The sequence below is a fragment of the Clarias gariepinus genome, chromosome 6 (genome assembly GCF_024256425.1).
Source record: "Clarias gariepinus isolate MV-2021 ecotype Netherlands chromosome 6, CGAR_prim_01v2, whole genome shotgun sequence".
Classification (NCBI taxonomy): Eukaryota; Metazoa; Chordata; class Actinopteri; order Siluriformes; family Clariidae; genus Clarias; species Clarias gariepinus.
Genome location: NC_071105.1, coordinates 29,813,993 through 29,841,625, shown reverse-complemented (window position 1 = coordinate 29,841,625; position 27,633 = coordinate 29,813,993). Strand labels below are relative to the sequence as shown.

Here is a 27,633-nt window from a genome sequence, read left to right as displayed (position 1 = left end):
ATTTTGATTGCACACATGTGCAGAGATACAGTGGTGTGAAAAACTGTTTGCACCCTTCCTGATTTCTCATTCTTTTGCATGTTTGTCACACTTAAATGTTTCTGCTCATCAAAAACCGTTAACTATTAGTCAAAGTTAACATAATTGAACACAAATTGCAGTTTTTAAATGAAGGTTTACGTTATTAAGAGAAAAAAAAAAAAACTCAATCTACATGGCCCAGTTTAAAAAAATGATTGCCCCCCTTGTTAAAAAATAACTTAACTGTAGTTTGTCACACCTGAGTTCAATTTCTGTAGTCACCCCCAGGCCTGATTACTGCCACACCTGTTTCAATCAAGAAATCACTTAAATAGGAGCTACCTGACACAGAGAAGTAGACCAAAAGCACATCAAAAGCTAGACATCATGCCAAGATCCAAAGAAATTCAGGAACAAATGAGAACAAAAGTAATTAAGATCTATCAGTCTGGTAAAGGTTATAAAGCCATTTGTGTGATGGTCTGGGGTTGTTTTGCTGCTTCAGGACCTGGAAGGCTTGCTGTGATAGATGGAACCATGAATTCTACTGTCTACCAAAAAATCCTGAAAGAGAATGTCCGGCCATCTGTTAACTCAAGCTGAAGCGATCTTGGGTGCTGCAGCAGGACAATGACCCAAAACACACCAGAAAATTCACCTCTGAATGGCTGAAGAAAAACAAAATGAAGACTTTGGAGTGGCCTAGTCAAAGTCCTGACCTGAATCCTATTGAGATGTTGTGGCATGACCTTAAAAAGGCGGTTCATGCTAGAAAACCCTCAAATAAAGCTGAATTACAACAATTCTGCAAAGATGAGTGGGCCAAAATTCCTCCAGAGCGATGTACTGTAAAAGACTCGTTGAAGTTATCGCAAACGCTTGATTGCAGTTATTGCTGCTAAGGGTGGCCCAACCAGTTATTAGGTTCAGGGGGCAATTACTTTTTCACACAGGGCCATGTAGGTTTGGATTTTTTTTCTCCCAAAATAATAAAAACCATCATTTAAAAACTGCATTTTGTGTTTACTTGTGTTATCTTTGACTAATAGCTAAATGTGTTTGATGATCAGAAACATTTTGTGTGACAAACATGCAAAAGAATAAGAAATCAGGAAGGGGGCAAATAGTTTTTCACACCACTGTACAGCTTTTGTACTATGCAGGTTGCTGGTCAGCATGCGTACGCCACAACGTTAAAGAACTCTAGTGCTTAGCTAAAAATCACTCTTGACAACAGTGTATGTCACTCTTGCTTCAGTCATCAGGGATGCTCTTGCACACATATAGTATAATAATAATATATAACCATTATAATTCCTAAAGATATATAATTATAAATATTCTAATTATAATTTAAATAAATGAATAAATCAGACATTATGATTGAAACTGTTACTCATTCCTAAGAATTTTTTTTTTAACAAATATTTTTAGTTGAGTAATATTTTGAATGACTACTTTTTACTTCTAGTTGAGAAATATGATTTTGAAGTACAGCTACTCTTACTTGAGTACATTTTTTGGCTCTTCTACCCACCTCTGCTGAACAGACAGTCAACTGCTCAGATGTGTAATTATATAAACATGCAAGTTGCTCTGGATAAGGACTTAATGTAAGTTGAAGCTCAAGACACATGTTCACTAATTGTCTCACTTTCCACATGGAAGTAATTTAATCCTCTTCCTCAGTTGTGTCTGTGGTTTCTGTTACTCCTGCACATATGACAGACAGACAGACAAATGTTCCCTCTGTGGCTCTGTCCTCTCTTAACTGTCTATTTATACATGTACTTTTATTTTGTATACCATTTTATGTTTTATTCTTCTCTTCGCTCTGTTAATTAACCCAGGATCTGTGGAAGGCACTGTTCAAATAATACCTAAGCAAAGATCAGCTTATAGAGGCGGAACAGCTCGAATCAAATCTCACTATAAATCAAAAGCACTGCACTCGTCGCTGGTTTCAAGTGAAAGGGGCGTGGAAAGGATTGTGGGCTCGCAGCTCAGATTGGCAGCACGCGCTCATGAATATTATAGCAAGGCGGGTCTGGCTACTTATATACAAGGTCCCGGGTTGGTTGTTTCTCTCTTCGATCACGTCCGCGGCGCGTGTTGGTGCTTATGCTCATCTAACGGCTCACTCCAAGTCAAACTACAATGTGTGACAAGCTACCCTTCAAAGTCGGTTCGTATCCTTACAGACTATGTACAGAAATCCTCAGTTTCAGTTTTACTTCCGGAGCTCTCTAGTGCATTTCACAGCTAATTAATTAAATCATTTCAAGTGGAACAAATGCACCATATGCATGCAGACACTTACTGTATGTGTGTAAATTAAGTTTAGTACCTATGCAAATGCATGTTCGGTTATTTTGACAGCGCTTTAATTAGCGGATACTTTTCTCGTGATCATGAATAGCAGAATTGTGCAAATACATCAATGTTACCTGGAGACTTTTTTTAATCTTGAAACTCATAAAGTGTGGCGACAGCCATGATGAAACCTGCAGTCTTTTTATATCGCGCATGTAGCTGCTCGGCACCCGTAAGCCACAGTACCATAATGCACCGCTGTGTTTCACGGAAGCTAACGCACTGTTAAGACGAGCAACCCAACTGTGTTCGAACGCTTGCTTAATCCCTCTCTCGCTCTCTGTCTAATTGGCAGGTGTTACATACAGAATAGCCACAGCAGTATACTTTGTACAGATCTGTTCATTTTTGTGTATGATTTACACAAAGGGGTAATAAAGCAATGATTAAGCCTGCAGCAGACTTGAATATGTGGACTTTGTTCATTTGATTTAGAAGTCCAAAGTTCAGTATCCAGAAGTAAGGGGACCATTCTACAGGGTGTCAATGTCTTCACAAATAGGGGAAACTAATACTTAATGATGTATTAAAGATTATTTAATAGGAATTTTTTTTTAGTGCAATTACATGTAGAACACCAGGTGTGTTAACACAAGTTTATTATAAGTAGAAGGGTAGGGATGTTAATGATGTTAAAATAAATTATATTTTGATTAATTACTAACAACAATTAAGTAGCTATTAAATTGTACAGTACATGATGGCACATTTACATGGCCCAAGCACTATGACATAGGCACTATGATAGTGTTGTCACATAGTGCAGATGTCACTATTGTTTTTCTAAGGATTATTTAATTAAATTAATTTATTTGATTTTGTTACAAAAATCATGAAAATGCTCAAAAGGTTTAAAAATTAGCACACAGGTTGGAGTCTGCTGCCATTAGAATTAGGAGCCCATGATGTGCATTGGCTCAGAAAATCGTTCAGCTTAATGAGATCTGAAGGGGTACATGCAAGTGTGCATGAGCTATGCTCAGAGAGATCAGGCACCAGGCGATCTCATTGTGCTGAACAAGTTTCACTATGCATGTCATGGGCTTAACTGAACAAAAAATTATTTATTTTTTTTGCAAAATGCATGCAATTGATTTTGCGATGGACATCTACTACTCACACAAAAGTTGATCACATAACAAAAAAGACAAAAATATAATGTTATAAGAAAAAGAAAAAAATAATTAATTATTTACCTGTGTCTTTAATCTACGATTAGGAGACCTCATCTCTGCCAAGTAAAAACAATCATACCAGTAGATTTAAAATTGGGGTAAAAATTAACAAACTATGGCCATGCTAGGTATTTTGAAAAATTGAGAATTTTATCTGCGGTTTTGGCCTTTCGTCTACACGCAAACACCGTTTTAGTCGTCCTCCGTCCAAAGTAAAGATTTTCCAAAACTCTGTTTTCAGTGGTTTCAGTGGGACAGGGCAAACGGCGATTTTGGCTCGTTGTAACATCACCATGTGTGCCGATGATGTCATTGTCGGTGTGTTAGTCTTCTTGATTTGGTGTCAAATGTTTATGAGGCTATTTTTGCAATAGTGGACTTGCATACAGTAAAGTAGTGATGTTGCTTACTGGTCTTTTAACATGCTTGTATATACACACGCATATGTTACTCGCACATGACATAAATGAACCGAGTTGCCTGAATGTACTAAGCTGACTGTTTAAGAAATGAAGTAGAAAAATCTGCATTTTAAAAAATACCCTGCTACATGTAATCATGGCATAAAAGTACTTTGTAGGCTTGGAGTGTTTGAGAGCAACTTATAGCTTATGGCTTGAAAGAGCTAGCATAATCAAAATCTGAACTATATTAAATTAGCAATAATTCTCAATAATTAGAGGTATTGCTGATTCTGGCTTTCATCCATTTTTATTTATTGATATTAACAGACTGTGTAGTGCATGAACACACAAAGACCACCATTTATTTAATACACTCATTGTTAAAACTAAGTCAAGGATTTAGTATCAGTAACAAAAATTCTTCATTAATATCCAGCCCTAGATTAGCCCTTTCACTCCTTGAACACACACGCTCCACATGCTTGTGGAACGTTCCCAATAAGAGGACGGTTTGTGCTGTTGAACGGTTTTATAAAAATATTGTTGCCAGATGTTGAAGTGGCAGGCTGACTAAACCTTGTTTATGAAATTGTGTAGAAGCTCACCTAATAAGTTATCAGCAAGCATGTCAGAAGCCTGGCTACTTTGGATAGCTAAAGTAGTAGCTTGGATGTCAATGTCTGCATAGCTGCTAGTCAATATTGACTGCTTGTGCAAGTGGATAAGGTTATTCTTAATTGTTTAATTCGAACACTGATGATTTTCTCCTGCAATTCAGATAAATATTTTAAAAACATGTTCCAAGACTCAAAGGCTTTATTCTGAGGAAGCATAGAGAAAGCAATCCAAGTTAGAAGCTCAAGAAGTATGATGGGGTGTTGGTATAGGAAGCCTTGTAAAATTAAAAGTTTAAACAAAGAGTGCAAACTTTGCTTACAGCCTAATTGTTACAATCACTTCACAGTGAATGAATGTTATTGTTTTTAATGTTTACATATTTAAATGAAATTCATTAAATTTAATGTATTATTATTATTTATTAATGAATTTACTAAACCCTGGGTTTACATATGCACTGCATACATTTCGTCAACTGCGATCTTAATAAATTGAAACTCAGCAATGTCTAAACTGCAAGTGTGCAAGTTAATGGACGTGAGAAATATTATACAAAACAAACATTATCTGTTAGTAAATGTTTTTTCAGTTAAATCCTTAATGCCAATTAATTAATAATTAAGCATTAATTACCCATGCAATTATTTGGTTTCAAAAGGCGTCAGTTTATTGCATGTTTGATGCTTAGAAATGAATGTAGTATAATGTAATTTTTTTATTAATTTCTTTTACATAGGTAATGAATAAATATTGGCAAACATTCTCTCAATAAGATAATTTGTCCAATTATTTGGTGTTGGACTAAATAAATGTCTTTAAATACAAAATCGTTCATTTAATAGTTAAATATTGCATTGCAATAGTAATCACTATATGTCATAATGATTGCAATGTGATGTTTTTACTATGTTTGTTTTTTAGTTCAATTATACAGGCCTAATATTTCCCACATTTCTGAATGAAAAATGACCACATATTGAACGTTTGTGTCTTATATCACTTGAGGTTTTTAAGGACCACATTATTTACACACTGATCAATAAAAAATATAGAATTGAAGGAGCTTTGACGTACTTACTTTTTCACATGGCTGTATACATTTGAATATTCTTTAGGGATGGAAAACTTTAAAGCTGTATATACTTAGTATAATAATAAGTCTTGTATGTAATAAGACCAAGTTCTTTGGCTGTCATCATCAATAGAAAGTGAGAGGCATATCCACACATCATAGTGACACCCTTTTTGAGGAATTGTCGGATAGTGTTTTCTTTTGAGTTTTACTTCCCAACGTTGCATGAGTAGCACTTTGAAAAGAAATGGTTGGTTGGCGTTACGTGTTTTAGAGGTGGAAACGTGATAGGTTTCAGCCTCCCTTGTGGGTCATTGTTGCCTTGAGAGTACAACCTAACAGTGTTGGGTAGGAATTGGCTAGGACTAAATTAATGAGAAAATCAGAGGTAATCTTTTAAAAAGTAAACATGTTTTTTGAATTTTGCAAGTATGTGAGCATGTGTGTTTGTGTTTGTTCTCAGCTGATATCAGCCTGGCAGAGTGGGGGCGTAAGGCAATTGACATTGCTGAGAATGAGATGCCTGGCCTGATGAAGTTAAGAGAGCTTTATGGGCCAAGCAAGCCGCTGAAAGGAGCTCGAATTGCTGGATGCTTGCACATGACTGTCCAGACGGCTGTGCTTATTGAGACCCTCAAGACTCTTGGAGCTGAGGTAAGGGGGAAAAATGTACCAATTTTACCAATCAGCCATAACATTAAAAGGATTGACATTACAATGTTTTGTGCCACTGAGGCAGCTAAACAAAAACCCTTGTTGGTGCTTTTTCACAGCAGATTGCATATGTGTGCCCTTAGTTGGCACAGGATAGACATTCTCTGCTGGGCCTTCTTGTGAATGGAGTTGATGTTGAGTTCCCATTTCAGGTCAGAAACTTGAGACTCCACAGATGACACAGGGTTTGTGGATATTGTTAGAGGCAGTAGTGTTGAAGGCTGTCTCCTAAAGTCCACTGTCATCTCAACAGTTCTGAGGATGTTCAGCTCCAGCGCACAAGGCGTTCCACCTCCTGTTAATATTTCAGGAGATTTACAGCTGGGTCTTTGGATGTGCAGTCGTTAGTATACACTAAGAATAGCGGAAGGGTGCATTCTTGCGGAGCCCCAGTGCTAACTATTTGTGAGCTAGAAGTAACTTCTCCCAGGCTCACCTGCTGTTTCCTGCCTGTCAGGTGATCTACTGACATATAGCAGAAGGTACAGTTTAGAAGAAGGGTAGTCTTGGATTATCTTGTTAAAGGCTGGGCTAAAGTTAAAACACAGAATTGTTGGAAGATGTGGTGCAACCTTCACCGGTACGCAAACTGTGAGGTGTGATGGTGTTTTTCTCAAACCTGCAGTAGAAGGTGTTGAGGTCGTCAGCCAGGCTTTTGTTTGCGTCAGCGGGGAGGGGTGGTCTCCTGTAGTTTGTGATGTCTTGCAGGCCTCTCCACACTCATGCAGGGTCGTTAGCTAAACCTGTTTTCCAGTTATTTAATGTAGCTTCTTTTAGCCACTTTGATATCCTTTGTGTTTTCCTGGCCTGTTTATACACAGCCCTGTCTCCACTTCTGTAGGCTTCTTCCTTAGGCTGATTGAGGTGTTTAGTCTGGGTGTGAACCATGGCTTCTTGTTGTTATATGTGCAGAAGGTTTTGGTTGGCTGTTAGTTGCAGTTTCAAAGACCGTTGCTTTGCCACACTGGTCCATTTCTTTACTGTTCTAAGTTTCTGCCTGTAGGTTGGATGAAGCAAGCAGTGATCAGAGTGTCCCAAAGCTGCCCAGGGTACAGAGTGATGTGCATCCTTGAGAACTGTGTAGCAATGATCCAGTATGTTATTTTCTTCAGTGGGACAATTAATATGCTGCCTATATTTTGGTAGTTCATGGGCTAGATTTGCTCTGTTAAAGTCTCCAAGGGTGATAAAAAGTGAATCTGAATATATTTTTTCCAGTCTGCCAGGTTATGCAGTGCCTCACTTACATTCGCCTGGTGTGGAATATAAACACCGGCCAGAATAAAAGAGGAAAATCCTCGCAGTGAACAAAAGGGTTTACAGTTCATGATCAATGATTCTGGGTTTGGGCTGCAGTATTTATTTAGCACTGTGACATCTGTACACCAACCTTTTTGTTCATGAAAAAGCAAACTCTGCCACCTTTTATTTTCTCCGATAGCTCCATTACACAATAAATGGAAGCCCTAAATATGTAATCTGCTATTTGGGATGGAGTCACTGAGCCAGGTTTCAGTGAAGCAGAGAGCAGCAGAGAGTGCAAAATCTTTGTCTGGTTAAGAAGAAACGGCTCATCCATTTTATTTTGCAGGAAGCGGAGATTCGCCAGTTGAATTAATGAAAGTGCAGTTCTAAATCCTTGCTGTCGGAGCTTTACTAGCACACTGGCGCTTTCCACAGAAAAGAAAACACAGGCAGCTGCAAAACCATTTTGACATCTAAAATAAAGATAACACTGCATATATCGTTTTTTACCTTTATGCTATGTATATAAAAATAAATAAATAAATAGTGTGTTGCACTTATGAAATCGTTGAACTGCTACAGGTAAAACGAAATCTTATTTCCATGCAACAAAAATATTTTGAAATCCGGAAAAAAAAGACACTGAGTTGAAGGTTACTTTCTAATAAAATACTCTGTGTCTATTTGAGTCCTCCTCGTATTTAAGAAATAAAAAGACCACCTGCAATGCTGTCTGTATCTGTGTGACATCATCCTGTTATCGTGTTGAAAAGAGATGAGAATGATATATTTATTATCATTATTATCGACTAGGATCTCATATTAATACGAAACAATAATTTAAACTTTAATTAAATCAGGAAATCTTTAATATTATATAGTTTAGTAATTTGTAAAAAAATAAATAAATCTCTGTACATCTTTAGCCAATTTTTATTATCAATAATACAGAGGAAGTGACGTCAGCGCTGGTAACTTTGCTGAGGGTCTGTGAAGTACACTTCGAATAGAACGAAGCTCGCGGCTCGAAAAGTTCAATAAATAGTGTTCTGGCGGGTGTCGCACATCGGCAGTTGTGATGCATATTTTGAGCGGCAAAAAACTTAAACCTGATTTATTTTAATATTGGAAAATTATTTAAAATTACATTTGAAAATACTAACGAGCCACGCCAATGCCTGGGTTAGGGAAAACAAACACAGACAATAAACAAAGAAAGTATTAGAGAGCGTTATGCCGAGGCTGCCATTGATGGTACCATTACGCAAATCTTTCTTATAAAACTGCCCAAAACTCCTGATTTTAAGCAATACTTTTTTTACTCCAAATATTAACTGTTTATTTTAATACTCTTTATTGCTCTTTATAGAAGTTTCTTTTATGCAGAAATGTTTTCAAAAGCATATTTAGCTTATGCCATATTTTTGTATGTCCCCAAGACTTTTGCACAGTACTATAAGTAAATCAGCTGTTGGGGTTGAGCTTGCTGGGGTTCTTCTGGTTACTTTGTCACACTCGCTCCTTTCTATTTTTATGCAAATCCCAGGAGCGTACATTTGTTTTTTTGTTTCTATCTAAAAACTAGTCTGTTTTGTACTATATATATATTTTTACAGCCATGCATATATTCTTCTGTAATGTTATTTATAAATTTTTGATGTGGTATATGGAAATACTAAATGATTTTGTACATAATTATACAGACTTGATAAACATGTATAACAAAATTGGTACAGCATATAATATGGATCCTAAGACTTTTGCACAGTACTGTATGTTTGCGTATTTAGTCCTTTAGTCATTTATTTGTTATATATTGATCGGTGGCCGATCAAGCTATGAAACGGCCAAAGTTGATCTGATTGATCAGTAATTTTCTATTATAAATTAAAATAAAAAAATATATATTTCGGATTCAGTGTGACATGAATCGATTTATTTCCCATCTCTAATAGAGTACAAATCAAAATTTTAAACACCTTTTAATTAAATTTATTTTTACTTATTTATTTTTTTACATTCTAGAATGTAGAAGTTAATTTAAAGTTAGTTAATGGAGGCTTCACGGAACACTTGTGGCAGCACATCCTAAAATCAACTGTTTAAAGGAAATTGTTGCTTATTTTGGACTTCAGTATTGTTTTGAAAATAAAAATCACGAAAGACCATTAAATTGGGTGTGTCCAAACTTTTGACTTTTAGTGCACTTGAAGTAGTGTCATTTTCTAGAACTAGGTTACTATTTATATACTTGGTTAAATGACTTTCTTCCCCCTCTCATTTCCCTCTCTGACAACACACAAATCTCCCCTTTCTCCAACCAGGTTCAGTGGTCTAGCTGTAACATTTTTTCTACGCAGGACCATGCTGCTGCTGCCATCGCCAAAACTGGGGTTCCAGGTTTGTCTTTGCCCTAAAATATGTGCCCTAAAATTCAACCTTTGCCTTTCATGCAGTTTTCTGTCCTGTCGTGGACTGTGTCATCATAGTTTAAAGTTCATTCTGTTGGCTAGTGATGATGCACTTTTGAACCTAACAAATGTTGTCCAAAGCCATATGACTTGCATTTGCAAAAGTGTGTAGACATTTTATAGGATAGTGTAGAGGATTTCTTAGATTTTGCAACACTTTTGTAAAACTGTTTTTGTGGATTGTGAACTCAAAAATGGATGGTTGAGCTGTTGCAACATCTGGAACTTTACAGAAGCAAAGTCCAAAAGAAAAAAAAAATCAAAGCTACGATAAGAAGTGTAATCAAGTTCTTCCTTACTGATTGTTTTGTAGTTGCCAAACCATTTAAAGAACCCATATAAATAAAATATGTAGAAACCATTTCCTGTGTAATGTTTATACAATAAATCTTGCACTATGCTTGATTTTAGCTTACTGTTGCATTTAAACCTATGTCAAAGTCACTGATGTATGCATTTTTTTTTTTTTTTTTTGGAAGTGTATGCTTGGAAGGGGGAGACAGACGAGGAATATGTGTGGTGCATTGAACAGACTATCTACTTCAAAGATGGTCTACCTCTAAACATGATCCTGGATGATGGTGGAGATCTAACCAATCTTGTGCACCAGAAATATCCCAAGCTTTTAGCAGGTATAAAAAAAAAAAATCTATAACATTTTATTTACTTTTAATACTTTTATTATAGATTATATGGAGGAACAGCAGTGTATTTTAACGTTAATAAGTTGACGTTTCAGCATTCATTAACTTTTTTTATACCAATTAGTCTTGTGTCCTGGGAGGGGGGTTGTGTCTGGAGCCTGATCCAGGGAACTGAGGCACATGGTTGCGGACACTCTTAGTGGGGTGCCAACCCCACACTGGACTCAAGCATATAACCACTCACAGCCTCAGTCATATATTAAAATTTGGAAGCATTATTTACTGTAGTCTACAACATGTGTCTGGCCTGTGATGGGAACACAGAGAGCTCAGGTTTTTTATTATGGGTCAAGATAATTTTAGTTACTAATAGTTGCTAACACTTCACATTTGTATGCCTTAAACACATATATATCATAGTAATATAACGCTGATATGTGTGTATTGATTACAAATGAGTAACAGTATACATAGCTGTGTTAGCATTACCTGTCTAATGTACAGATTAAGAATTTAACTGTTTTGTATTTTTCATGAACTTTAGAAATTAAGGGTCTTTCTGAGGAGACCACCACTGGAGTTCACAATCTTTACAAGATGCTAAAGAACGGTGAACTAAAAATTCCTGCAATCAATGTGAACGATTCTGTTACCAAGGTACCTGCAGTTTTTATTGTATATAGCTGTTTTTAGCCATAAATAGCTATTTTAGTGTTTGCCATAAAAGTAAGGAATGTATGGGAACGTATTACAGTTGAGTGGTCATAAATGCTTAAGAATAATGGTCCATGCATTGCAATACCATGCTTTGGTAACTCCATTCATACAATGACAGTAAGTATATAACTTGTGTAACTATGAGGATATTTCAATTTAGCTGCCTAGCCAAAAATGTTGCACACTTTCCATACAGTTTCCAAGTATAATCTGTAGCTCCAGGTCGCGGGGGGTCTGGAGCCTACCCTAGGAGACTTGGTGTGGTAGATTTTGGACAGGGTGCCAAACAATCACTGGGCATACACACACGCACACACATTCACACGCTACGGGCAATTTGGGAACACCAATTAGCCTAATCTGCAGGTCTTTGGAATGTGGGAGGAAACCGAAGTACCTGGAGAAAACCCACCAAGCACCAAGTATATGCAAAATCCATGCACACAGAGACTGGAATCGAATCCAGACCATGGAGGTGTAAGGCCACAGTGCTAACCACTACTCAATCGTGCCATCATATTTTATTCATGCGTTTTAAAAAATAAACACCACAAATGTAACATTCTAATCAGCATGTTTATTTTATGGAGAGCCACATGAATGTCCAAAAATTAAGAAAAAGTGGATTTTGCATAATTGGTCTACTTTTATTTCTTTTTTTTGCACAGAGTAAATTTGATAATTTGTATGGCTGCCGAGAATCCCTGATTGATGGAATCAAGAGGGCGACTGATGTAATGATTGCCGGTAAAGTGGCTGTGGTAGCTGGATATGGTGATGTTGGTAAAGGGTGTGTTCAGGCTCTTCGAGGCTTTGGTGCCAGAGTCATAGTCACAGAAATTGACCCCATCAATGCCCTACAGGCTGCAATGGAAGGTACATATTTTACTTATTTGTCGTAAAGTATATAGAATTGTTTATATTGCAAGGGACATGAACAGAAATGCTGTGTTTGTTAAAATGGATTTGAATGGCTTTACAGGCTATGAAGTGACAACAATGGATGAGGCCTGCAAGGAGGGAAACATTTTTGTTACAACTACTGGCTGTAAAGATATAATTTTGGGCAGGTATGTGATAAGACATAGCCATAAACATAAATCTACATACTGACATGGTTGTGCATGCAGTCTTATTTCCAGGGGCCATAATTATAAATAATGGTGGTCTTTCGGCTGCTCCCAGCAAGGGGTCGCCACAGCGGAATACCCAGTCCGCACTACAACTTGGCACAGGTTTTTACGCCGGATGCCCCTCCTGGCGCAACCCTCCTGTTTTATCCGGGCTTGGTATCAGCACTGCATCCAGTGGCTGGGGTTAGGGCACTGGCTGGGAATTGAACCCGGGCCTTCCGCATGGCAGGCGAAACACCTACCACTGAGCCACCAGTGCCCTACGCATAATTACTGCATAAATAATAATAAAATAAATAATAAAATAATAATTGTGCATAAATACAACCGGCCAGCAGAACCCCCGCAAAAATGTAATTATAATGACAAATGTCCTCAGACACTCCCTTCATGGGTAGAGAGATCAACACTCCTGTTGTTTCAAAGTTAAGCCCTTGGCCTTGGATATGCAGCATCATAGGACATAATTAAGCACTGGCTAAAAAGACTGATAATGTCTTGTCCATTTAAGATAAAAATGGTCACCAGCTTTTGTTTAAAAAGTAGTTATTTATTTACTTAACTTTACCAAACCAATTTAAACATGTGTGTGGTTGCTACAGTACTGTGAATGGTTTAAATGGGATGAGAAAGGACTGCTAACCAGTGGGGTCACAGGAGTTACTGTATATACAGGAATTATAAAAATAAGTTGACAAAAAGTTAGTCTACTTTGTTATACATTTTATTTAGATAATTTTGTAGCTAGTTATCTAAGCAATATTAACACAAGAGTGAGCACTGTTGTACTGAATATTAGTACATTCAGAGATCCTTTAAGCCCACTGATGATATTCGAGTTAATGTTGCCTTTCAATCAGCTCGAATCATTCTGGCCATTCTCCCCTGACCTCTGGCATCAACAAGTTATTTTTGTCCAGATAACTAATGCTCACTGGGGATTTGATCTTTTTTTGACCATTTGATCATTCTTTGTAAACCCTAGAGTTGTGCATAAAAATCTCAGTAGATCAGCGGCTTTAGAAATACTCAGAACAGCTTGTCTGATATTCACAAAAATTAGTGAAAACAAACCAAAAAAGCCTAAAAAAATATTCAAATAACAAATGAAAGATAAAAAAAATTAAAAATAAATACATAAATAAATACAATTAACTTATTTTTTTGACCTTAGTTCAGTTTGTTTCAGAGGGGTCTGAGATTGTTTGAAGTGTTCACATTTGCATAAAAAATGCTAAGTAATCATTCTATATTTATTTTGAAGGCTGAAAGGGACCAAATGTCACATTCAAGCGGTGGCTTGAGAATGACAGGACTGTTAATTTTATTATATTAATAAGTATTAATAACTATTAAGTCTGCTGCTTGTTTTTAAATATTTTTGTCAAATGTTGCTAAGGTATATTGAAATATACTTACAAGCATTTCATAAGTGTCAATCTTTTATTGACAATTACATTAAGTTTATTTAACGAGTCAATATTTGCAGTTGACTCTTCTTTTTCAAGACCTCTGTAATTTGCCCTAGCATGTTGTCGATCAACTTCTAAGCCACACCTGACTGAGGGCTTGTGTCACATAATCGGTGCTTGGAGTTTGTCAGAATTTGTGGGTTTTTGTTTGTCCACCTGCCTCTTGAGGATTGACCGCAAGTTCTCAATGGGATTAAGGTCTTGGGAGTTGCCTGAGAGTCTGGGAGTCCTGGACATGAACCCAAAATTTTATTTTTTTTTATTTTAATTATAGTATCTATCTATTACAAGTACCTACTATGTAAAATGCTATTTGTGACTGATTTAATTGTTATAATTTATTCACAGGCATTTTGAACAGATGAAAGATGATGCCATTGTTTGCAACATTGGCCATTTTGATTGTGAGATCGACATGAAATGGCTCAGTGAAAATGCTGCAGAGAAAATCAATGTTAAACCTCAGGTACGAGATTGATGTTTATTATAATCATGAGTAGTAACCTAGTCAGACAACAGTCTACAAATAATAATATATTCTTGTTTATTAAATAACAATGCTTACAAAAACATTAAAGTAACCACAATTTAGTCTAAGCACAAGAACCAACATCATCTATGCTTGCATTTTTATATTAAAACAAGAACTAAGTCTGCTGGGTCAAGAACCAAATAAAAAAACTGATGCCATATTAAAATTTTGAAAAAAATAGTTCATGCATACCATACTGTATATCTGCAGAAATGTTGACATAGGCAAAATTTTAATTTTTGCTTAATTATATGTTGAAGATATGACAAACACCTAGGTTTCTAGGTTAAATTCGTGGGTGAATGTTTGTAGGACTTCTACTTTTCTTGAGGGACAGTGGTGGCCAAAAGGTGGCATTACTACAATCACTAAAAGTAAATAAATAAATGGGAAAATACAGAAATGGTATTGTGGACAGTCCATTTTCAAAAACCTGTTATCTATTGTTTTTATGACAATAGTTTCTTTAGAATAGAATATTTAGTTAATGATTAATTGATTATACTTAATATTAAACCCAATAATCAATAATCGTTTAATAATTTGGCATATTTGGATCCTCTCATAATTCTGTCCTTCTCTCAAACCAGGTTGATCGTTACCTCTTGAAGAATGGACGGCATGTTATTGTCTTAGCCGAAGGGCGACTGGTGAACCTGGGATGTGCAATGGGTCACCCAAGTTTTGTAATGAGCAACTCTTTTTCCAATCAAGTTCTTGCCCAAATTGAGCTCTGGACCAATACTAGCAAATACACAGTTGGTGTGTACTTCTTGCCCAAAAAGGTAACTTTTTTTTTTCTCCCCCTAATTGTACAGATGGGAGTTGTGTACCTCCAGGTGGGAGTGGGGGGGTGGGGGAGCATACCTCCAGGTGTGTGTTTCAGTGTTTTTGCTGGATTTCATCTGGGTACACCAGTTTTCTTTTCTAATTCACCAAATTGTATAATCTGTATGGGTTTGTGCCATGCAAGGGATGGTCACCCCATCCACGGAGTATTTCAAGTTCACTAAGTTAGGCTCCAGGCCGCCTGTGGCAGTATAGATGGTGGATAGATAGATAATTCTGCTTTACATTTCACAATTGTGTACACCTTGTAATAACAAAAGTCAGAAACGTATCTGTTAATTATACCCAGTTATTTTTTTTTGGCTGTTTTTTTTTATTTTAAATGAGATGGAAGCTGCTTATGGTGAATTAACCAAGTTTGCCACTAGATGCCATTTTGACATAATAATCTACCAATTATTGAAACAAGTAATCCACTATTTGAATTATTCTTTATTGTCTTGTGAGAACTGTGGAAGATAAACACTGTGCTCAGAAGCCAATTGCTGCCTGCAGATGACTTGACTCATTTGCATGCCCACAGATATCTTAAATGCTGAGGCACATTTGTGGCTGTGCAGATAGGACAAGGAGGGCCACCAGTTGGGTTGCTTGGAGCAGGTGCTGCCCCATGTCGTTGCTAGTGTGCAGCGGCTAGGTGCTGGCACCAGTCAGCTTCCACATGCACTGCTGCCGTCTTGCCCAGATAGTGCCATCACAACCTATCAGAGGTAGCTTGCTCAAGCAAAGCTGTGGTTTTGTCAGCTCACCTGATATTCAGCTTGACACTGTCCATTAAGGACCACCCAATTGGTGGGGTTTTGTTTATTTTGGGAGCCATCTAGCAGAGTTGGGCCTGCAAGTATTGCCCAGGTACTTAAAGCTATTCATCTTTTTTAGCTGGATATTGCTGATAGTAATTTAGGTTTGAGGAAGAGAGCTGCCTTGTACAGGTCTTTAGACACATGACTCAGTTCTGAGGCAAGTACATTACACAGCCTTGCTTTACACCATTAAGGATGGCGAAGTTTTCAGATAGCTCAGCCTTAAGAGTACTTGTCCAATCATGTTAACAAAAATCATCTAGATGTGTATGGTAAACTTCTGTGGACAACCTAATTTTCTCAGGATGATTCACATACACTTAATGGTGTCAAAGGCTTTTGTCAGATTGCTGATGACGTTGAAGGCTGTCCGCAATTGATCACTGAGTGCCTTATCAGTGAGATTCCGTCTTCGCTTAGTGCCATCAAGCTTATCTGCTTGATGGGTTTCCTGACTTCCTGAGGATGAAGGTTTGTAAACCTAAATTTTCCTCAATTTTTTTGGTGGAATTTTGTCAAGTGAAGCTTGATCAACTGTGGATGCCTCATTGAGAAGTTGGATAAAATCTTCCGTCCACCTTTTGTTTAATACCCTCCTTGTTCTTAGACCATGTGAATCAGTGGGCAGCAAAAGGGATGAACTAGACTGCAGCCTGTTATGTTCCATATATTCAGTTTATTTTAATAACTACTTGTATAAAAAGTATGTATGCAATATTCTACGGGGAGAAAATGAGAGCTCTTATTGTGGAGAGGGGGCGTGTAAAAGTTTTGGTGATTACAGAGGTATGGAAAGTGATTTTTTTGGAAGCCTGACAGCTGTCATTAATAAATGTTATTGGATAGTTCATAGTATTGTCATTTGTCGTTTAACTCAAACACTGTCTTAATGGAGCTAAAGAACAGCTTCAAGTTATTGATGTTAGCAAAGCATTGAATTTTCTCAGCCTTCTTTGCCCACCACTAGTCATACATCTTTCAAATGTCTTATTGTGCTAATTTGCATCTGAAGGGATCTGGAGTCAGGGTCATTTTGCCATTGCATGAAAGCTTAATCCTTTTTGGCCTCTTTGGAACCGTTGTTCTCACTGAACTAGACTTGGGTTTTATTTATTATTATTATTATTATTATTTTTATTTATTTTTTTTGCCCAAGCTCAAATTTTGCTGACATTCAATTGGTTGCACTTTTGGTCTGGACAGTGACTGTAAACCAGCCACATTCTCTTCAGCTGGGTGTTCTTTCTTACAACATTCTTGCTTTCTTTGCAAAGTAGTGCTTGATCATGTCCCTGCCACCACAAAATCCTTATTCTGATTCTAGGGTATTATGCCAGTTAGATTAAAAATGCTTTCCTCACATGTCATCTTGTTTTGTATAATGTGTTTAAAAATTTACCTTTTACACTTTACTTTCAGTTTTTTATTGCAATGAAAAAAATACTCATGGCTGGAAAGCCTAACTTAAAATCACCTCCCTTGCATGCAGAAATAACTTCTAGAGGTGAAAGTTTATACAACATGAGGTGTAAACTCAAAAATACAGATCAGACAGATCAAAAATTTATTTATTTATTTTTTTTATTTTATTTTGTTTATTTATTTATTTTTTTATTAAATCTGATGGAAGGCAAACTGGTATTCCTAAGCTGCTAGTTTGTAGGCATTACTTTAATTTTCATAACCTGCCTGAAATTAACTGTTATTATTTAGCCTATACACTTAAGAATAAGTACCACATATCATAAACATTAAAAGTGTGTGTTTTAAGTTTATATAACTGTTTTTAAGCTTTTACATGCATCTTACTGACACTTTATTATATGAATGTAAATTAAACTTTACATAAGTTAATTTGTAAAGTTTAATTATTTTATTAATTGTTGAACCTACACTGTGCATTAAGCAATCAGTTATGCACTTGGGTGAGATGCATATAATAAGAAAATGCATAAATTAATTGCTGAGAACCGTGCATAAGAGTGTTCACATGCATTAGTAAATGCAAATGTCATCATTTAGATAACAGGTATGTGCATATATAACCCAGTCAATCCACATGCATGTTGCTGACAGCTGCCGGAGAGTGGTACAGTGGCCTCCTATTTAGAACATCTGAGAAGTGTTGCCAGATATCCTGATGCACTCTTATGCCACATCACAGCCATGCTGATATAAAAGCACAATAGCACTCCCTTTCATGTAATATTGCTTTATTAGCAATTACCATGCAACATCTTACCAATGAAACTTTATATATATATTATGTCATGTGCTCCACATACACACGGGTGCCAGCAGGATTATATTTCATGGTACACACACCTTTATTACAAAACTTGAATATCTAGGTGTAATGTAAAAACATACGACAATACAGCAATTGAGTAAGGATATTGTAATGAACATGATTTAACTAATTCTTGTGGAAGTCTTTTTTTTTTCTTTGTCTTTTCCTCAGAGTAATACTCTTAAATGTCGACTTTAGACAATAATAATAATAATTCAGACTTCCAATTTATTAATACCTATTACCCTGCTACTCATGAGATGCAGTGCTTTCCCCACCCCCCTCCAAATCTAACAAGGTTTCTTTAACAACCTTTAACAGTATAACAATTAAATTATTATACTTTAGACCAATCACCTCTTATATTACACCACTGAAAGCTTTTTATAATGGAGAGCTAATGTTTAATTGGCCATCTTTCATTTTGTTATATTCTAAATGTTATGTGTTTTTTTTTTGTGAATGAATGGAACAAACCTCTTGCGATCTGCAAAAACAAGACAAGGCACACATCAATAGGCTGCATAATAAGCCACAGGTGGAGCTCAATACTTGTTACTATTGGTTGCCTGCTGCCCTCTGTCTGCTCAACTGAAAACAAAAGGCTGTGGCCCATATTCAAACAATCTTATAAACTGACCAACAGGGACAAACTGACCATTTTGATTCATACAAATTCACATTTCATACAAACTTAAATAATTCTTTTGACTGTGTAAAGCTGCTTTGCGGCAATGAAAATTGCTAAAAGCGCTATACAAATAAAATTGAATTGAATTATAAAGCCATCACCATTTTGTATACAAAAAAATACAAGATCTTATTTAAATATTGTGTAATAAATATATGATACCTGTGGTAGATGTTTTGATGGCCCTAGTCTTCATACCTAAAGCTCAAGAATTGTAATTAGTCATCATGGACTATTAGTTATTTGCACAGTTTTGACATAAATTGCATTATTAGAATTTTTACTTCTACCCAAATTATATACCCATGGCCACAACTCAAGCAGAGTACTTTTGTTATTCTGTATATTCTCATGTAGAAATAGTACTTGTTACAATACCATATGGCAATACATTTTCGTTTGTCTGTTAGAGTCAAAGCATTGTTTGTAAAGACATGCATTGAATTGATGAGCAGATTTTGACTAATTTTAATCTGTATTTTTGCTTTCCCTATAAATTTAGCTGGATGAGGAGGTAGCTGCTGCCCACTTGGACAAACTTGGTGTCAAACTGACAAAGCTTACAGATGATCAAGCCAAATACCTGGGCCTACCTTGTGAGGGTCCTTTCAAACCAGACCATTATCGCTACTGAGAAGCATCTGCCAGTTGGTTTACATTCATGGTCAGAGTAATGCACAGTCCACCAGTGTTTTCTGTGCCTGCATTCTAATAAATATATAATTCTGGATACCCCCACAATCTCTTGTGTTTCTCACTCTTAATATGAGCAACAAAGTCTGAACAAATCTCTTTCATAATCCAATTTCATTTTCATGGATTTTCTGTCACTTTGCCGTTAAATATATTTTGTTACAATGGATTTTTTTAGATATAGTTACTACATATATTACTTAGTTATATACATATATTACTACTATATGTTTACTTTTACTTAGTATAAGGTGTTACTTAGTACTATACGTACACCTCAGCCAAATACATCTAAACTTTCATAATTCCTCACCTTTGATCTGAGTAAATATTCCCTGTTTTAGGTCAGTTAGGATCACTATTTTAAGCATGTAAAATATAATAGTAGAGAAATTCTTTTACCGCATTCCCAGGTAGTCGGAGGTTTATATACAATAGGTTTGGTAATATTGCTTTTAAATTGTTTAATTTGGGTCAAGTGCTTCTTATAATAAATTGCTAGAATTTGAGCCCATTCCTTGTGATGTAACTAGTGTAACAGTCAAACGTATTTCAGACTTTCTGTTGGATTAAGGTAAGGGCCACTTCAATACCTTGACTTTATTTTCAAGCCATTTTGCTACATCTTTGGAAGTATGCCTGGCCATTTGAAAAACCCATCTGCAACCAACCTTTAACTTGTTAACTGGTTGCCTGTTGCCAGCTAGAGATACTGGTCATCATAAAAAAATAAAAAACCTCTCAAAAGTCAGCAAGATAAACATGATTGGGATGGTGATTTGAACAATCATGGAGAGCCATGGTCCTAATATTGAAGAAACTGGGAGCGGAAAAGTGGGGTGGTGTGGGAGAACTTTGGGAAGGTTAAAAATTAGACGTGCATTCTGGATCAGCTGTAGAGGACGAATTGTGGACAGAGGCAGACATGCCAGGAGTGAGTTGCAGTCGTCCAGTATTAAAATAACAAGCGCCTGAGTAGCCTATGAAGAAAGAAATGAGTGGATTCTTCTGATGTTGTAAAAAAGAAATTGTCAAGAGCGAGTCAGGGTACTAACAGGGCACGCTCACAAGGAAATTAGGAAACTGGTGAAAAACTAGAAATCCAAAAACACTAATCTGACCACACATCAGTCAAAGGGTCAGATATCCAGAGAGTATATGTATACTTGTGCAGACAGGATTACCAATGGAACAGGCTAAAGGCATGCAAAAAACAGGCAGGGTCAGGTACTCAAAAAGGCAAGGCAAGTTTATTTGTATAGCACATTTCATACACAATGGTAATTCAAAGTGCTTTACATAAAAGGAAAGAAAATGATCATAAAATGAAATAGAAAATAATAGGAATAACTATTCTAGTCAGAATCCTGGCAGCAGCGTTCTGGATGAGCTGCAGCTGTCTAATGGTCTTCTTGGGAAGGCCGGTGAGGAGACCATTACAATAATCCACCCTGCTGGTAATAAAGGCATGGACAAGTTTCTCCAAGTTTTGATTGGAAACAAAACATCTAATTCTTGCAATGTTTTTGAGATGATAGTATGCTGATTTAGTTACTGCTTTGACATGACTACTGAAACTAAGGTCTGTCTCCAGAATTACCCCAAGATTCTTGACTTGATTTTTAGTTATCTGACCCCTACAGTGAAGAAATGCATTCATCTTCAGAGCTTCATCTTTGTTTCCAAATGCAATGACTTCAGTTTTCTCCTTGTTTAATTTAAGAAAATTCTGAAACATCCAATTGTTAATTTTATCAATGCATTGCCAGAGGGAGTCTATGGGGCTATAATTATTTGGAGATAAGGCTAGGTAAAGCTGGGTATCATCAGCATAGCTGTGATAGGCAATTTGGTTCTTTCTCATTATCTGACTTGTGGCAGCATATACAAGCTAAACAGGAGCGGTGCAAGAATTTAACCTTGTGGGACTCCGCATTTCATGGACATTTACTTAGACTTGTGCTCTCCTATACTCACATAATAACCTCTCCCTTCTAAGTATGACACTAATATTTTGCCGGAGTCAGAATTTAAACGAATATCATTTATTATCTTTGAGCGCTGTTTCTGTACTCTGATGTCCTCGGAAACCAGATTGAAAACTGTCTAGGTATCCACTTGCGTTTAAGTGGTTGTTCACCTGATAAAAAACAACCTTTTCAATAATCTTGCCTATAAAAGGAAGATTTAAAATTGGTCTGTAGTTATTTAATATGGAATTATCAAGATTATTCTTTTTTAGAAGTGGCTTAACAACTGCAGTTTTTAGAGAGTTTGGAAAAGTCCCAGAAAGAAGTCAGGTGTTCACCACTTCTAATAGATCTGTTTCTAAACTGTTCAACACACTTTTGAGAAAAGATGTGGGAAGTGTGTCTAGGTCACAGGTTGACGATTTGAGGTGCTGTACTGTTTCTTTCAAGATTTTGCTATCAATTGCTTGAAAGAGAGACATAGTAACATCAGTTTTGTGAGGTTTTTATGATCCGTGCACAACTTGATGTGTTAATAGCCCTTCTAATATTACTGATTTTCTCAGAGAAAAAGGAAGCAAACTCATTGCATTTGCTGTCGGAAAGCATTTCAATGGGGATCTGACTTGGTGGGTTTGTTAGTCTCTCAACAGTAGCAAAAAGAGTGTTGCTTATGTTGCTGTTTATATTGTTTGAGAAGAAGGTCTGTCTAGCTTTGGCTAGTTCCACACTGAAAGCACGAAGGCTGTCTTTATAGATGCTATAATAAATTTCAAGTTTCGTCTTCCATCACATACAAATATAGCCAACAGGCATATGGCTTGAAATTTCAAACACAATGTGAAGGAGACGATCTAGTTTACTGCAACCTGAGTCAGGTTAAAATAGATATGTACAGTAGAGCCGTGTTAATTCAACACAGATGCAGCTAATTAGGAGTGTCCTGCTGGCACAAGGAGAAACCAAGTAACTGGAATAAACTGAAATGACGGGAGACATTAGTATATTCGCTGGTAGATTTGGTTTAAATTTTTTATTTGGATATTCGTTTTTCTTTTTTTCTTTATTTTAACAGAGTCCACATTATTTATCTTAAGTAAAATTATTTACATCATTTAAAATTATTTAAATTTCACATTATAACAAGATACAAGATATTAGTAAAGGTAAGCTGCAAAACATTCTTTTAAGATAAATTTTTTAACTGTTAACTTTTAGAATTTGTAAATACATAGGCAATATCTCAGCTCGGGCTCCCGACATCCCGCTCACTCACCACTCTAATGGATCATAACACAAATGAATGACCCGCAGTGAATGTCATGGCTCTATTTTGCATGGCTGTTAAGGAAAAAAAAAGCAGAATATTTTAATTGTGCTGCAGTCTGCATCCTTTAATTAAGAGGAAAGAGAAAACAATGGAGACATCTCAAAGAAGAGCTAAAGAAATATTTGAGAGACATGACAAATGTCCACCCCTGCACACTTGCATGATGGAAGCAAAACGCCACCAACTTTGCAGCCAATCAATGCCTTTACAGCCTTTACAACATACCGCCCACTTCAACAGGATCAGAACACATTTTTCCCAGGCTGGCCACAATAAGATGAAAAGTTTGCTTTGAATGTGGACTAATTAATCTTCCTCACACACAACCTGAGTGCATAAAAGCTTAGGCTTAGCGAGATTACAATGTGATTAGAATTTATTTTACTTATTTTATTGAAAAAAAAGTCTTGTATTAATGTGCCACTGTTACTGTATCTGAAAAGTGTTCCCTACATAGTTTTAGTTATTAGAAATGTTGCAGGACATCCATGGCTTGAAGTGGATTTGTGATGTCACTAACCCACGCTGAAACCCTAATGGATCCTGGCGCGCACAAATAATAGACCCATCAGTTTACTTTCCTGGAAAAAAATGTTACCACCTGCTCTCACGGCTTGTTTTGTTTTGTTGTTAGTGAGATTGCAACTGCTTTGTCAATGTGACAGGTGAGCTTAGGTCCTGCATTCAATACAAATTTAAGTTACAGCGGGTATAGATAGGAAACGGCCCCTTTAAAATAAACACATTTTGATGCTTTGCAGCCTGAAATAAAGACGAAGTTTTTGTTTTATCCAGCTGCATCTACTTATTGCAACTTTTAACATACACAAAAATAGAAAAGCTGATCACCCCTCCTAAAATTACTTCTAGACTCAATCAGATGAAGCTGATCACCTTTTGAATGACAAACAAAGGTTTAAAAATCTAGACTTTGCAAGATGTGCCCACTCTTCTTTGGAGAACTACTAAAGTTAAGTTTGATGGTGACTGTCTCTGGGCTGCAGATTTTCAGTGGGGTCAGATTTAAGCCTGGGCTCTGACTAGGCCATGGAAGTGCATTCACCTTTTTTCCTTTAACCACTGTGTGCTTAGTTCTGCTTTAAAGTGTCCAGACAAAGTCACCCTCTAGACCTACAATGAGTGTTTTTATGTTCTTACTTCACTTGGCAATATGTTTAGCAGCACAACCTTGACTCTTACTCTGTTTTAACAGGACTCTTTTTTACTTTGTCGGATTCACTGGAATGGTCTCTCTCTCCACTGCTGGTGGAGGATAAATTATTTTCTTGACCAGTGGATGGCACCCTTGTGCATTTTTTTTCTCTTTTCTCCAGAATCTTCGCAGGTCACCAGTTTGGTCTCTAGAGGGTGACTTTGTCTGGATACCCTTTGAAGCATGGAGTTCCACTAGGTTGGGGTTGGAAAGGAGTGGTGCTTGGAAGAGCAGAGAGGCTCACAGAACCAGTATTGTTAGAATTTTTGTTTGTTTTCTTTGGCAACTTCTGATTCAACTTAGCCACTCTATTCTTAAATCACAAAAGCTGCTATTCCAAAATTGCTTTGGACCCTGTTGTTGTTTGAATTTGTCATTTACCTCTGTTTTCTCTTTAAGCTGTTATTTGAAGTTGGTATTCAATCTCTACATAAATGGTTTTCACACAGGCCTCTTGCACATTATGCCCATTTCTCATAAAATTATTCAAAGCATACAGGTTGCTTTTATAATGTTTGAATCTTCTGTCCATTTCAGTCTTTTTCTGAATCTCTCTTTGCTGCCGAATGTGTCAGAACCACCAAAGCAGTTTTCATTCTTTTCAGCTTGTTCCTGGTGTCTCTGGTTTATTTACATTTACATTTAGGCATTTGGCAGACGCTCTTATCCAGAGCGACTTACAAAAAGTGCTTTAATGTTTACATCATTGAATACACTGGGCTAACTGGGTTTATCATATGCACTCTTTATTTTCCATATGTTCTACAATTATTTACTGTACAAGCTATGCCACAATTTTTTAAATAAATCATCTTCAGTTCAGGTTTGTTGCATTTTTAACAATCTTAAAGAGTTCACATATCAGCATCTGTGGTCATGTTAACGCTGTCAGTCATAAAAAATGAATAAATCTAGTTAATCACAGTTGTACTCCAATTTTAGCAATTTTTAAATATTCAGATGTACTTTATTATATTATATTGTGTATAGCCTATATTATATGTATTATAAACCTATTATAAACAATGATGAAATAAAGGAATACATGACAAACTGGTTAGAGGAAATAGACTATGCAGTTTTATTATATCTTAAACATTAACAATTAACAAATGTTAAATTAAAATGTCTCTAATGGGACCAGTACTGGCTGCAGTGGCTGGATAGTATGAGGTGTGGCAACCCACTGAGGTAAGGCTTAAACCAGGATCCTCAGATCTAAAAATCAACAACCTAGAGCTTTAGCCACCTGAGCCACACTATATCTTATGTTTAATGTATTCTTGTAAAAAATAATTCCCCTTGAAGATAGCTCATAATACAACATTTGTTTAATCCAAACTTCCATCTAGAAGCTTTTTATAATGAAACCTGGTGATGTTTCCTTAGTTATCTTATTTTCGGTGTTAAACATGCCATTATCTCATACAGTCGGGTAAGTGTGCTTTGATTATGGCAACCCATTTAAGTCAAACATGGTCACATGATTAATTTGTGTGTATTTTTTTTTTAATAATAAATTAACATTTCTAGATTAATCACATGCTTTTACATGTTAATACTAACAGCCCTATTTTTTGTTGCTATAACTCTTAGTTAAGACTTGTACATAATTTACACTTTAAATCTCTTCACTCATTCACAGTAAAAAATATAAAACAGAACAGATACCTGGACATTTAACATAGACAGAACTGTGTTAAATACTTCTGCTGTAAAAAAAAAAATACTTTAATCATCTGCAAGAATACACTTCAACACATTTTGTCATATCCAACCAGCGTGGCCATCATGTACACACAACCCTGTAGGGGTTAGCTCAGTGGTTGGACTACGGTTCAGAAGATCCCAGGTTCAAAAACCACAACCACCAAGTTGCCACTGTTGGGCCCTTGAGCAAGGCCCTTAACCCTCAACTGCTCAGATGTATAATGAGATAAAAATGTAAGTCGCTCTGGATAAGAGCATCTGCCAAATGCCTAAATATAAATGTGTGTGTGTATAAACAGTATATATACTGTATATATATTGTAGCGTTTTTCACTGCTACGAAGGGACTTGGAGAGACGAGTGAGCTTCCTTGCTGCCGCATGCAAATGGCTGGGAGATTTTATTTATCATGGCATGAAACAGCATAAACCACACATCAACAGGACTCACTTCTATCCCACACACACACCCACACACTCTGGCCGAAGCCACTAACCCAAACACCTTTCCTCGACAGGGTGAACACCTAACAACCCCTCCCGCAAAGCATGATGGTTACTAGTCCAAAACCCCGCCCACGCCACAATATATATAGATATAAGAGCCGATATTTGGGCCCATTTTCTTCATATTGAACTGGAAAAAAAAAACAGATGTGTGGTGATATCGGAGGGAAAACAGCACACAATTGTTGGAAAAAATACCACAAACCTGAAGAGACGCATCAAGGCATACCATAAAACTCACCCAGTTTTACAGCCTCTTTTTGGTAATTATGTTTTGTTACATGTGATGTATTTTATTTTATAGTTAAACCGTTGACAAATGCATTAAGCTAATAGGTTAGAAAATTATTGTGACCCATAGTAGCTATTCCTACAACAGTCCAAGTAAATTCATATTTATATATATAAAAAAGTTTCAAAACACTGTATTGTCTATACTGCTCCTATTGTTTTGTAGTTAAAAAAATATGGGCATGCAGCAGTTTTTGTAATAGTTAAAAATAAATATAATTAGATGAAAACATCAGATGAAAAGGTACATTTTAAATGTTAAGATAATTATTTTGTGTAAAAAAACCCAAAAAAAAAAAAAAAAGGGTTTGGCTTTACTAGATTGATGGTAGTGTTAATTAATAATAATCTTATCGCTTAAACGTTACATTTTCATTGACTAAAACGAGACTAAAATGTCCAAACTTTTAGTCGACTAAACTAAAACATGATAGGATTGGCTATTTATCTAAATATGATTAAAAAAACAGGGACATTTATCCCGGGAAATTAAAAATAGCTGACAAAATTAACACTAGCTTAGAGGTATGTTTTTTTGCGTAGGTATTGTACATATGTTGTTGACAATAAGGATTTAAAAAAAACGTACCGCTCCCGGGACCCTCTAGAGGCCGGCTCTGGTAATGCACTAAGGACAGCAATTCGGTTCGCAATGCACTGTGGGAGCGGTAGTAGTTCTTTTTTTTTCAAAGTGCA

General features: G+C 36.4%; 1 protein-coding gene across 1 annotated transcript; it reads left to right on the top strand.

Annotated features, from left to right (window-relative positions):
- Nucleotides 1-2,066: 2,066 nt before the first annotated feature.
- On the top strand, nucleotides 2,067-19,965 carry ahcy (adenosylhomocysteinase). Its single transcript, XM_053498997.1, has 10 exons — nucleotides 2,067-2,206; nucleotides 6,127-6,317; nucleotides 9,947-10,022; nucleotides 10,573-10,725; nucleotides 11,282-11,394; nucleotides 12,123-12,330; nucleotides 12,437-12,524; nucleotides 14,408-14,525; nucleotides 15,182-15,376; nucleotides 19,727-19,965. Exons 1-10 carry the CDS (start codon nucleotides 2,179-2,181, stop codon nucleotides 19,856-19,858), a joined length of 1,302 nt encoding a protein of 433 aa, XP_053354972.1. The 5' UTR covers nucleotides 2,067-2,178; the 3' UTR covers nucleotides 19,859-19,965.
- Nucleotides 19,966-27,633: the final 7,668 nt, after the last annotated feature.

What these genes read in the sequence shown, in the direction of transcription:
- ahcy (XM_053498997.1), top strand. Translation starts at nt 2,179, where the DNA reads ATGTGTGACAAGCTACCCTTCAAAGTCG. An exon ending in CAAGCTACCCTTCAAAGTCG is followed by an intron (nt 2,207 to 6,126) that starts GTTCGTATCCTT and finishes GTTTGTTCTCAG; the next exon opens with CTGATATCAGCCTGGCAGAG. An exon ending in TGTACTTCTTGCCCAAAAAG is followed by an intron (nt 15,377 to 19,726) that starts GTAACTTTTTTT and finishes CTATAAATTTAG; the next exon opens with CTGGATGAGGAGGTAGCTGC.